Source organism: Alexandromys fortis, unplaced genomic scaffold, assembly GCF_014885135.2.
Source record: "Alexandromys fortis isolate MF-2015 unplaced genomic scaffold, M_Fortis_MF-2015_v1.1 scaffold_44, whole genome shotgun sequence".
NCBI classification, from domain to species: domain Eukaryota; kingdom Metazoa; phylum Chordata; class Mammalia; order Rodentia; family Cricetidae; genus Alexandromys; species Alexandromys fortis.
The window spans coordinates 3068698-3081367 of NW_026067921.1; the positions used below are offsets into that span (position 1 = coordinate 3068698).

The 12670-nt window shown below is 52.4% G+C and overlaps 1 protein-coding gene across 5 annotated transcripts in view; it reads left to right on the forward strand.

The window, feature by feature from the left end:
• The window catches only part of Ulk4 (unc-51 like kinase 4), a 271119-nt gene that overhangs the window by 254692 nt on the left and 3757 nt on the right, over nt 1–12670 (forward strand). For all 5 annotated transcript variants that reach the window (XR_007591527.1, XR_007591526.1, XM_050141472.1 and 2 more), the window contains one exon: nt 11213–11298. Coding sequence is in view for 3 of the 5 variants with exons in the window: in XM_050141472.1 (XP_049997429.1) it covers nt 11213–11298 (86 nt within the window). In the remaining 2 variants the exon portion in view is untranslated. The remainder of the gene's footprint in view (nt 1–11212; nt 11299–12670) is intronic.

Below are 12670 nucleotides of genomic sequence, written 5' to 3' on the forward strand. Positions count from 1 at the left end.
GGAAGAGGGAAAAAAATTCCTAAATCCTGTGCTTGCTCAGCCTTCATGTAACCTGCCTGCTGGGTAACGGCTCGCTCGCTCGCTCGCGCTCTCTCTCTCTCTCTCTCTCTCTCTCTCTCTCTCTCTCTCTCTCTCATATGTGTGTGTATGTGTGTGTGTGTCAACTCTCAGCTTCACCAGTTGCTGCGAGGCTCTGTGTGTGTGTGTGTATGTATGTGTGTATGTGTGTGTGTCTGTGTGTGTGTCTGTGTGTTTCAGCTCTCAGCTTCATCAGTTGCTGAAGGCTCTCCGAGGCTCAGGATTACTGGGGCATCTTTGAAGTCTTCTGCACCACTTCCTCTGCCAGCCTCAGCGAGCCATCTGTATGCACAGTGCAGCATCCTGCCACCAGGAAGGTGTGGCCTGTGGTCCTTAGAAGGACCAGTCGTGAGGAGATGGCCGACATCCGGCACCTGGACACCTGCCACTTTCTTGTGGAAGTCTTGCAGAGAGAGAGCAAGAGGCAGGGTAGGGAGGCCTCGTGTGGGAATACTGGAGCGCGGAATAGAGGAAGGGAACCTGTGTTTGCAGCAGGAGGCCATGACCTAGATCTCTGCCTTGGCCTACTTGCCCCCAGCTCCCCCCCCCCGTGCCATCGCTATGGCTGTACCCTAAAGAAGCATCTTCCCTATCTTGAACCTCGGTGTTCTCTGCCGTGCCGCCTCCTCCCTGTCTGCTCCTAGACGAACAGGGAGATAGGGGATGCTTTAGCTGACAGAAGGTTTGTAGCCTCGGAGTCCCAACCTGGACAGATCTGAAAACCCAGCCTTACTCAGCTACCAGACTCATTCGCGAGTCTTCACTCTGCGGCCTTACTCACCCCACCTCACAGGGGTCTCACAGGGACCGGGCAATCATGTCTGGAGGATCTTCACGGAAACAATATACCCTCGTCAACCTATAGGACAGCATTAGGAGTTGATCTCCGAAGATGGAAAGAGTTCCCCATTCCGTCAGGCCTGTCAACATGTCTTTCCAAGTGAGGCCCCAGCAAGCGTAGTCTCTCAGGATTCCAGCTTTAAGTCAGTTTCTCAAGTTTCTGTCAATAGCGAGATTAACCGTGGCCACTCCTGCCACTTGTGAGCAGCCACTGTCATCCTCAAACACACATACTGCTCAGCCAAATGAAGGGCACAGCGGCAAGAGCTCCGGCCTGAGGTGACCCAGGAAGCAGCAGCAGCTATAGGTCAGCTCGAAGAGAAGCGCTTCCTCCAAAGGGAACTAAACCTCAACTCCCCAGAACTCTGGGAAAGCAGCCATTGGTCAAGCTGTGTGCTGCGTGTAGGCTACAAGCCTAGTGTACACCTAGCACCAGCAGGCAACCATGGAAGGAAAACCTGGTCAGCAAAGCCATTGCCTGAGGCCAGCCCCGTGGCCGAGCCTGTGGTTCAGAGGGCACTTCCAGCATGCGCTCTACCATGTCAGGCCCATGCGGATCACCAGGGGTCTGCCTCCTTATCACGCTGTGTCACTGTCTAGAACCTGGCACCAGAGAGGGCACTTGATGTCCCATCCTGTCCTGCCTTTAATTCAGGCTTGTGTGACATCCAGGCCCACCTGCTCCCCCTGGGTAACTATGGAAGCTGGGCCAGGCTCGATTGTCACCGTGGCCTCTTGAAACGTGAGGGAAGAGTGCAGATGCTTCCCTGAGGACCTTAGCATCCCACCCACTCCCCACTTGTCAGGGCAAGTCCCCAGGAGCTTTCTCCCCACCCTTCAGCCATCCTTTAGGGGTGGGCTCTCATCTTTCTTTGAAAAGGGTATTTCTCAGAAGACATACTTTCTGCCTCTGCCCGACAACACTCCTGCAGTCCCGGATGAGCAGGGACTTTGATCCTGTGGGCGCTCTGTAAAGTTTGATCTTTTGATCTTATGTTTTGCTTTTCTATTCTTAATGGCTTGCCTCCAAATTGCCTGAGTGCGTGCCAGGTAAGACAAACACTGTCTAAAGCAAAACTCCGTGTGCAAGCGTTGCTGCAGAGTCCTTAACCAGGTGCCATAGTGCCGCCTTGAAACTGGTGGGGGGGGGGGGTGAGTGCCGGACATCCGCTCTCTCTGGGATCATGAGCCCGGTGCCCCTAGCTTTCAGCTCCATCCCTGTCCTCTGGGCCATTATAGAGAACAACAAGGAGCCTTCCCAGGGCTGCAAGGAACTCACTCACTCACCCATTCTCGCCCTCCCTTCTTCCCTCTGTCCCCCTCTACTAGAATAACACACTTCTCTGCTCTGACTCCCCTGGAATGTGGGCCTCTGAGCCAGGTTGGGGGGCAGTGCAGGGAGCAACCATAGCTTACTAAAAATTCATGTAATGTTACCCAGAATTCCTAGCAGGCAAAACCCCGAGCCCAGGGTATCTGGGCTGTGCAGGTGAGGCAGCGGCAGCTTGTCACACAATCTTTCCAGTGTACGCGAGACCCCGAGAAGTGACAGGAACTGGGGCAGCACCAGCTGGAACCCGGCTTCTTGGTGTGGAATGACCACACTGCTCATCCGTGGGATCTCGTCACTCGGGTCCACGAACATCTTTATTCTGGGCCACTGTTGTTATAGCCGTGAGGTCTAGGCCAAGGCTTAATGTGAATTTGGATTTGTGGGTGGCAAAGACCTCATGAATAATTTAGATTAATTCTGAGGGCTCCACCAGCTTTCAAGAGGCAGGTCCTTCGGTCCTTCAGGGAAGTTAGTGAATCTTTAGCTCATTGTGCTGTTGTCTGCCTGTGTTTCTGGGTAACATTAAAATATGCGGTAAGCTGGGGAACTGCTCACAAATCCCAAGAACTGGAAATGCATGCAGGGGCTCACACTGTAACTGGGGGAGGGGACCTCGTGAGGATGTCCTCGCTGCCCTTTCCGTGGCTGAACAGCATGTGGTTAAGCAGCTAACACTCGGAGTGTCTTCCCTTCGTAAAGAGGTGAACTGAGCAGAGGAGGAGGCTGTGAGGTTAACCCGGCCTCGACCTGACAGAGCTCCACCCCACTTCCCTTCCTCCACAGGGAAGTCCAGAGAAATGGCCGAAGATGGCAGTTAGGTTACTCCCCCACTCCAAGTCTCCTTCGCCTTGCCCTCCCCACATACATGTGCATACACACATGGACACACGTATACATACTCATGCATATACACACATGCGCACATACACAGACAAGTAGACAGACACATACATACACATATTCATCTTGACCCCGAGCACAGCATCCGTGCCCCCACTGTCATAGGGCCAGCTTGCTGTGATGCCCATGGCTCAAGTGCACACAGTGTCTCCTCGGTGGCACCTCGTTACTTCTGACCCACATGCTCACATCTGCCAGGTCACGTGATGTCTTCCACCTGGAACATTCTCTCTGGTGAGGAATTATGGCAGCCACATCCCACTGCCCCCTGCTGTTGCCTTAGAGACTCTTGGTTTTGTTTCCAAACACTTGCTTTAGGTCTCTCGGCAAATGTGCACCCTGACCGTATCTTTCACTAGAACTTTCTCTGGGTAGGCCCTGGTTTATGGCTAATCCCATAAGAGGTCCACAACTCCGATTTCTTGCCAATTAAGCCTGTTTCTTCGCCTCGTTTATTTGGGCCCGGCTGCGGTGGGTAGTTAGTTCAGTCAGGCCTCACAGGTTTCCCAGAGCAGCTCTCCTACAGCGAACACTTTAAACACCCTGGATGGAATGGCTGGAAAGAGATGCAATTATGAACGGTTTCTAAGCAGTGAGGGCATTTTACCTGCCCTGTGGAGAGCTGAGAGAACTGGCTGGGCTCAAGCGAAAGAGGAAGCAACTGTGGATGAATTTCATCTAGAACATAACTGTGTCTTATGGGGCGACAAAGAAAAACACTGAGACCCTCATCTTGCCATCCGTGGCCTCTGCCTAGGCTGGTTCAGGTCAAATGTGAAGAGCAGGTGACCTGCTAGGCTGAGCAAGGCACAGACCACCCAGGAGGAGGAAGTCAAGGCTGAAGAGAGAATAAGGCCACCAGCATCAGCGCCTAGCTAAGGCCAGCACTGCCAGCCTGACCCCGGCACCCTCTGTATGACACCGGCTCAGATCTGGGAAGCGGTGCAGGGGCGGGCTGTGCGCATGTCCCCTTTGACTTCGGCGAGCTCACTTCACATCCATCCTCCTGCAGACAACATCCTTTCCGCCTCCCTCTCAGCCTGAGTGACACTCCACTGTCATCCGTCCACGCAGCTTCCCCAAGGTGTGCTGACGTAGATTCCTGTGGGTGCTGCCCTTGGTGGTTTGTGGATCACCTGGGACTCTGGACTGATTCCCACAATGGTTCCAGTTTACATTCCCACCCGCAGAGCTCAAGTTTCCTCTCCACTCCCTTTGCTTTCTTTCTTATTGATTGTTTGGTTGATTGATTGTCGAGGCGAGGCAGGGTTTTTCTGTGAAACAGTCTTGGCTATATTGGAACTCACTCTGTAGACCAGGCTGGCCTTGCACTACTGAGATCCACCTGCCTCTGCCTCCCGAGTGCTGGAATTAAAGGCATGCACCACTGCTGCCGGGCTATTTATGTAACTTATGTGTGTGGGTGTTTTTCCTGAATGTGCACCATGGATGTCTAGTCCCCATTAAGGCCAGAAGGGGGCACCGGGTCCCCTAGAACTGGAACTACAGATAATTTTGAACTGCCATGTGGGTGCTGAAAATCGAACCTGGGTCCTACAGAAAGACAGCCGGTGTTCTTGACTGCTGAGGCCTTGCTTGTTTTCGTGATGCTCACCATTCTGGTTGGGGTGCGATGAAATTTCAGTTAGTTTTGCCTTCCATGTCTTTGGTGACTGAGGTGTGAGGCTGTTCCCGATCCGTACCAGCTGTTTGTATTTCTTCTTCTGAGAACTGTCTGCCCATTCCTTTGTCCACTTACCGATCAGGTTGTGGGTTTGAGTACGGATGGCCCCATAGACTCATGTGCTTGAGCACTTAGGGAGTGGCATTAGGAGGGGTAGCACGTTTGGAGTAGGTGTCACATTGTTGACAGGTGGGGTTTCAGCTCAGACCAGGCCCAGTGGTTCTCTCCTATGGATCCAGATGAAGAACTCTGAGCTCCTTTTCCAGCACCATGTCTGCCTGCCACCATGCTTCCTGCCATGACAATATGGACCAAACCTCTGAACTGTCAGCCAGCCCCAGTTAAATGGTTTCCTTTATAAGAGTTGCTGTGGTCATGATGTCTCTTCACAGCAATAGAGCACTGACTAAGACATGGTCAATTTTGTTTTTGAGACATCTCTAGCTTTTTCCAGTACATCCTCTTGTTTAGGAGCCCAACATGCTTTTGTGAGGAAGATAAACTCTAAGTGGATTCTGGGGAACCCCCACCACTACCCGGAATGCAGGTCAGCAGCTGGAGACTGTGAATATTCTCCATCCTTCCATCTGGGATGCACTCAGTCAGCACCCAGTGATTCTTGAGAACTCGAGTCTTGCACCCAACAGTGTGGGCGAGCCCAGGTGAGACCTCAGCAGCCGCCATAGAGAGAAGCTTCTGGGAAGACCCAGCATGTAGCCCTCAGCACATGATGGAGGGCAGGGGAGGGGCTGCCCATGCTGCCACACCAGCTGGCTCTCCTGGGACGCCTGTCCCAGCATCAGTGTCCTGAGAAGCAGTCTAGAGAGATGACTCTGAGGAAATAAGAAAAGGCATCCGGGCAGACAAAGAGGAGGTAGGAGGCTAGTGTGAGGGCTGAACGGGGAGATTTGGTTCTGAAATTTTAACTCTGTGAAGTAGAGTTGTCATAGTTACCTGCTTGTTTCTGCTTGTACCTGTAAGATCTGAAGCCACAGAACTAAAACTAATCTTCCTCGCGTGATGCACGCATCTGGAACAAGTGCCATGGAGCACCTGGGCTGCCCCCGTGTGTCCCGTCTGTCAGCGTTGCCCAGACCTGTCAGAGATGCTCAGGGGCCTTGGCTTTGCTTTGTCACACAGGATCACCAAAGATATTGACAATTATAAACAAACACGAGGGCGGGGGCCTGCCCACACTGGGCGGTGCTACAGCAGGTGCATGCACACGCTCACACACATACACTCACACATGTACACACACACACGCTCATACACTCACACACATACACACAAACACACATGCACATGCTCACAATACACTCACATGCACACACACACACGCTCACACACATACACACAAATGCACATGCTCATACATACACACACACATACGCACACGCACATGCTCATACACACATGCACAAACATGCACACAAACGCACATGCTCACACACACATGCACACAAACGCACATGCTCATACACGCACACACGCTCATACACACACACGCACATATGCACACGCACATGCTCATACACACACACACACACACACACACACACACATGGCTATGGGGGAGCAGTTTGCTCTGTAGCTTCGTGAAGGAATCATGTTTATCGACACCAGTTCCTGAGGCCTGCGAAGACGGGTAGCAGAGTCCATTCTGATATGCAGGCTTGGATCTGTCTCTGCTCTCACAGCCTTGGCTGCACACTGAAGAGGCCGGCCACCTTCAAGGTGCCATGATGGCTCCTCATGCTGGGCTGTTGTGTGGGAAGCTGAAGTCCAGATCAGAGAGCCAGAATCTAGGTAGTCCTTACAAAGACACTACCTGGCAGTCATGAGACCGGGAGGACCTGAGGGCCGTTCTGTAGGACAGCTGTGGGGTTGCGTCAGGTGCTCTGTGCATACCAGTGTGATGGATGCTGGCTCAGGGAGTCAGGCTGGGTATGTTTCCAGGTTTTGTATTTTTATAGACTGCATGTGTATGTATAACTATGTATATGTGTATGCTTATACACAGACATGCATGTACATGCATGTACACACACACAGGCATGGCCTCGGCATCACTTCTAAACTCTTGGTTAAACTTGGTTGTCAACTTGACACAACCTCCGAGAGACTGTCTACACTTGCTTGACCTGTGAGAGTTGTCTTGTCAGTAGATATGGGAAGACCTAGCCCACAGTGGGCAGCACCACTTCCCAGGCAGGGCATTCTCCACTATTTGAGAATGGGTAGTTGAGCTAGGCATTAGCTGCCAAGCAAGAAGCACACATTCTTTTGTCTGCTCTTGACTGTGGATGTGATATGGCTTGAGGTTTGAAGTTCCTGCCTTGACTTTGCTGCAATGATGGGCAATAACCTGGTCCATAAATATTCTTTCTCCACTAAGCTGCTGCTTGTCAGAGTTTTATCACAACCTCAGAAATAAAACTGGGTCAAACCGGCCTTAATACTGAGCTCAGATTCCCCAACTCTAATGACTGGGTGAGCTTTGTGTATTCAGTTTAAGTTTTGTTCCTGTTTTGATTTGACGGTAGCCAAATGCTACCGGTCACTTTGCCAGCATGAAGTGATGGCTGGCATGCTGGACCTGGCTGACGAATCAAGACAAGAAAAAAGCTGAGAAACAGGCACCTGCCATGTGACATTTTAAATACTGAGATCTGCTTGGGCAGAGGACAAGTGGCAAGACCCAGCCACGCTGGATCAGCCTCTGGGTGTGTAAGACTTGGTGCCCGCAGGAAGAGCTCTCATTGCTGGGCTCCCTCTGAAGTGTTCCTCCCAGAGTCTTTGTCTCGTGTAAATTCAGCTGCCCAGTGGACAAGTGTCAGCTCACCTCCCCATGCCGAAGAAGGTACAGAGTCTCTCCAGGCCTATTTGCACAGAACAGACCCAGCTAGGGTTTTGGTGAAACTGACTTATTGAGAAAGCAGCCGATCAGAAGATTCTCAGCTCAGCTCCACACCCTGTAGTGGCTGGAGAGACCAAGCCCTGGGACCAGGAAGCCACCACTCACACCTAAGTGGCCTTGGCTTCTTCACCCACCCCTCTGGCCAGTGCCCTGTTGCAAGGTCGCTCCAGCCCTGGGTGAACCTTAAGACTGGGTTCCATGGCTTGTCCAACTATCCTGCCCCTACCCCCAGGTTCCTTTCCAGTTAGCTATCTGCATCTGAAGAGATTCTTCCCAGGTGTTCTATCATAGTTTTAGTAAGCATTTTGGAGGCTGGTATGTTGCTGGGTTATTTTAAAACTCATTTAGAAACTTGCTTGCTGGGTGTAAGCTGCCACTCTGCGGGGCACTGACAGGTCGTCATTTCCACTTATTTGCTCGCACCCAGGGCTCCCTTGCTTCCTCCTTTCCGGCTCTCTTCCATTCTGCTTGAACATGTGTAACGTTGCACCTTGGTTGATCTGTCATGTCTTCGTGTCTGCTAGCTTTAGTGGTAGCAGTGGGTTTATAACATACTTTGTACTCAGCTCTTGGAGAGGACTGGCATCCAGTTCACGGCACCTATGGTGGACAGCTACACAGCCACCTGAAATGCCAGTCCCTGGAGACCAAAAACTGTCTCTGCAGGCAGCAGCACCCATGAACACATGCCTGCTTGTTTTGAGGCAGGGCCTCAGGTAGCCCAGGCTGACCTTGAACTCTGCCTGGACCTCCCAAGTGCTGTGCGACAGGCCTCTGCCACAGGCGTGGCTGGGCTATGGGGTACTGGGGTGTGAGGTGGGGGAGTATCTTGGTGGGCACCACCTCTGCCACACCTAGAACACATGCAGCTGGGATTTCTGTTTTCACACGTTCTTTCTCCATCCTCCTATTCTGCAGTTCCAACAGCTGCATCTCCGAGACTGCTCATGTGGGCATTGCCTTTTCTGTGTGTTCAAACAGATGGCTTTCTGCTCATGTCTTCAGTGACGCTCCTTTTCACTGCTGAGTCAGCCTGTGTTGTGTTCTTGTTTGGTTTTGTTTTATTTGGTTCTTTGCTTTAATGGTAAAAAATTATTATTTGTGTGTGTGTGTGTGTGTGTGTGTGTGTGTGTGTGTGGTGGGAATCACTTCTCTGCTACCATTTGGCTCCTCCTACACATTCCCTGTTTCTAGAGTGTTAAGTGGTTGGCAGTTTAGTCTTGGTCAGATGAGCCAAAGGCTTGTGTCACTGTGTCACCTCTGTGTCTTTTTGTCTAAGACAGAGTCTCACCACAGAGCTCTGACTAGCCTGGAACTTGCTACACAGCCCAGGCTGGCCTTGAACTTTGAGTTGAAGAGTTTTGCTTGCTTCTGCCTTCCAAATGCTGGCATAAAGGGTATATACCACCATACCATTGTTTAATTCAAGTTTAGACTTTCCTAGATGCTAACTTCAGATTTCATCCTGGTGTTTAAAATGTCATGTCATGCAGTCCTGGCTGGCTGGAAACCTGCTGGTGGTAACTAGCTTTGTTTTAGTAGCAGAAATTGCTCTGTAGATTCAACCACAAGTTGAGACAGTTCAGACGGTGCTCAGACTTGGACCAAAGGTTCCCGTGTCATGTGACTATACCTGGTGTGTCCCTGCCCCTGTGCTCAGACTGGGATGTTAGAGGTCTCTGGTAATGCAATGCTGTCGGATCGTCCCATGTCTGCAATCAGGTGGGGTGAGGGGAGCCCAGCATTTGCACTGTGAGCTTGCATTCCCAAGCCCCTCCCAGGACCTTCTGGCTTCCAGGTCTTTCATTTTCTGTTTGTTGTGAAGCTGCCTATGTCCACAAGAGTGTCACATCAGAACCCAACATTGTTAGAGCAAAGGAAGGTGTTTCATCTGCCGACTCCAGTGACCAGCTGCAGTCACTGCCACTGCGGGGGGGGGGGGGGAAGGGGGGGGGCAGGGAGCCCGAAAACTGTACACCCTGGGGGCTTGAGAACGCTCTCCTTCCCACGTCTCCAGTTGGGCATCTCCTGGAGCTCTGTCCACTTGTCTCTGGGGACTTCTAGACGTGGGGTGTGTCAAGCTTAAAGTGGCCATGCCTAGTAAAACAGGTGTACTCAACTCAGGCATTTGTGGCCTTTTTCCCAGGCCAGCCTGCTGTGTTTGCCTGGACAGCCTGCTTGAGCACTCAGACTTGGCATCTATGCTCAGGGAGACAGTGGGTGGACACGTTGGTCCTCTTTCCCACTCAGCAGCTCTGGAACTCTACATAGCTGTAATGTCTAATGTACTCGTCCTTGTAAGACAGCAGCTGCAATTAAAGTTCATGTGTGCCTCAAATCTCATTGTTTCCAGTGAGTTCAACTTGCTTTTTAAAAATCTGTGATATTAACTTCCCCTAACTTCTCTCGCATCTCCCCAACATGCTCCCTCACCCAACTCTGTCCTTAAAAAAAAAAAAAAAAATTAGGTCCAGTTAGTGCTGCCCATGTGCCCAGGTATGAGGTCACCCACTGCATCATGGGAAACCTACCTGTGTGGGGAGCATTCCTGCCCACCCCGACCCCGTGCACACCTAGATCTTGCACTGGTGGGCCTAAAGCTGCTGGGTTCCTAGGTGCAGTAGCCATGTCCAGAAAGAACACAGCACTTGACAGCCTCCTCCCCATCCTCCAGTTCTCGCGCTTTCTGCCTCCTTTCCCAAGACTCTCTGAACCTTAGTGTATGTGGGGAACGCTGATAAAGATGTCTCACTTAGACTGGACCTCCAGCTTTCTTCATGCTGTGCTCATGGTGTGACCACGGTCCAGTCCCGTGGCCACTTAACTGTCCCAGCAGTTTCCCAACTCTGCCTCCCACGCCTTCGTGTGGGTAAAGGCAGTCATCTCAGTGCAGTTTCTGGGGTGACTTTTCTGAAGTACCACCTCTGCGTGCACCAAGCCTGCATGTGATCCCCTTTGGGGGCTCGGAGGAGCAGCAAATGGGCCTAGATGTACCTGATGCAGCCTGAAGTTTGTGCTCCCTCCAACCATCAGGGAGCCACGGCTACCATCCTCTGATAGCCATCTTTCTGTGCAGTTCCTGTAAGTCACTCTCGTGTCTCTACAGGAACCACAGTTAACAGCAGGTGAACAGACAGTGGGTCTCTTCTGCTCAGGACCCCGTGCACACCTAACTGCCCCTGTGAACTGTTTGTTCAGGTTCTTCTGAGAACGAGGGACGCCAATCCTGCTGTAGTTGCTATGACCAAGGGGAAAGACATGAACTTCTTGAGCAGTGGGGGTGACCTGAGGCCAGCCAGTGTCAGCTTCGTGGGGACGGGAGCAAGGCTGTCTTGAATTCACTAGCCTCTGTGATGTTACCTAGAATACAGGCTGTATGCTTGCTGTGTGGGCCTGACACCCACCAGGACAAACCAGGGAAGGAGCAGCTGACTGCTGTCATCTTCTCCCCTTGCAGGTCACCTCCAGTGAGAAGCACCTGGAAAGCATCAGGAACACTGGCGACCTTCTGCAGGCCCTGAGGCGCCTGGCTCTGGCTCACAGGTATGGGAGCCAAGTGGCTGATGCTTCAGGTCAGGTCAGCAAACGTTCTCGACCATTTTTGCCTCCCATATCAGGGGCCATCTTGTGTCTGGTCACTGTACAATGGGACTCTGCCCACTGTGGAAACACAGGCCTGGTGGTGGGAGACCGTGGGAGTCAGCAGTCTTGGCCCTGACCACAGCACCAGGCTGTCTTCCTCAGCCCATCTTTAGGGGATCTACACGAAGCAGTGACAGCTAAGAAGTATGTCACACACACTGAAGGCAGGCGTGGCCCTCAGGGAAAGCCAAAGAGGAATCCAATTTGGAAAGCACGGCTAAAGCCTGGCCAGGATCCCCTACCTTGGGGAGGAGCCCCCTCCTAACCTTCACTGGTATCTGGCATCTCCTGTGGTTTGTTTCATAGACAGTGTCTGGGATTTGGGGGTCCACCTGAAGGAAACTGGCTGAGGCCCTGCAAGTCGATCCCATGCAGCTCACACTCCAGTCCCGTAAGGTCAGGAAGAAAAGCTGGCTTGGATGGGAGGGCCCTCCTCACCTGCCAGGACCCATGCTGTGAGACGTAGGTCAGGAACACCGCTCAGTGCCCAGGGTGGACTGACCACTAAGCAGGGAGGTCCCCCTCCTTCCTGCCAGCCATCTGGGCCTCCACACCTGCTGAGGCTGTTCGTCCTGAGACCAAAGGTAGCTTATTTTTGAGCTGGACTTAAATTTGGATCAAATGTGTCCAAAGGAGGCTTAGTGTTCTTCAAGACTTGTGCCCTCTCCACCCACACTTCCAGGATGCAGGCGGCCACTGCCCTGTCTGCTGGGGTTTGCTCAGATATCCCCACCTGCAAGGGCTGGGTGAGTGGGTGGCACGGCTTTGTTTAGATTTAGCCCTGCTGGGAAGCTGGCCTTCCATCCATGCCAGTCCTCTGGGGCTCTGGTGGGCAGTGTGGCCCCAAGTGACTGGCCAGGGCTCTGCCAGAAGAAGGCCAAGTTCAAAGACATTCCACCATCCATCAGGGCCTTTGATGGCAGAGCAGGAATGCATACATGGAACTGTCTCTGGGTGGCAGCCCCGGTCCCTGCCTGCAGCTCTCATGGTGCACTCCCCCCACCCCCCACCCACTGTTAGTTTACTTGCTAAGGGCTCTCTCTCCTTGCCTTTGAGAGTGCCTGCCACCCACGGTCTGCTCTCTCAGGGGGCTGCCCCAGTGCCACGCTTTTCTTTGCTCGCAGCCTGGTTTACATGTGTCTCAAACACAACAAGCTTCTATTTTGAGCTCCTAATTGCCCACTTGCCATCTCCCAGCAGTATCCCACAGTTCCTGGTAGACAAGGCCCATAGTGGCCAGGACCTTGCCGTACAGAGCAGGGAGGGGCAGAGT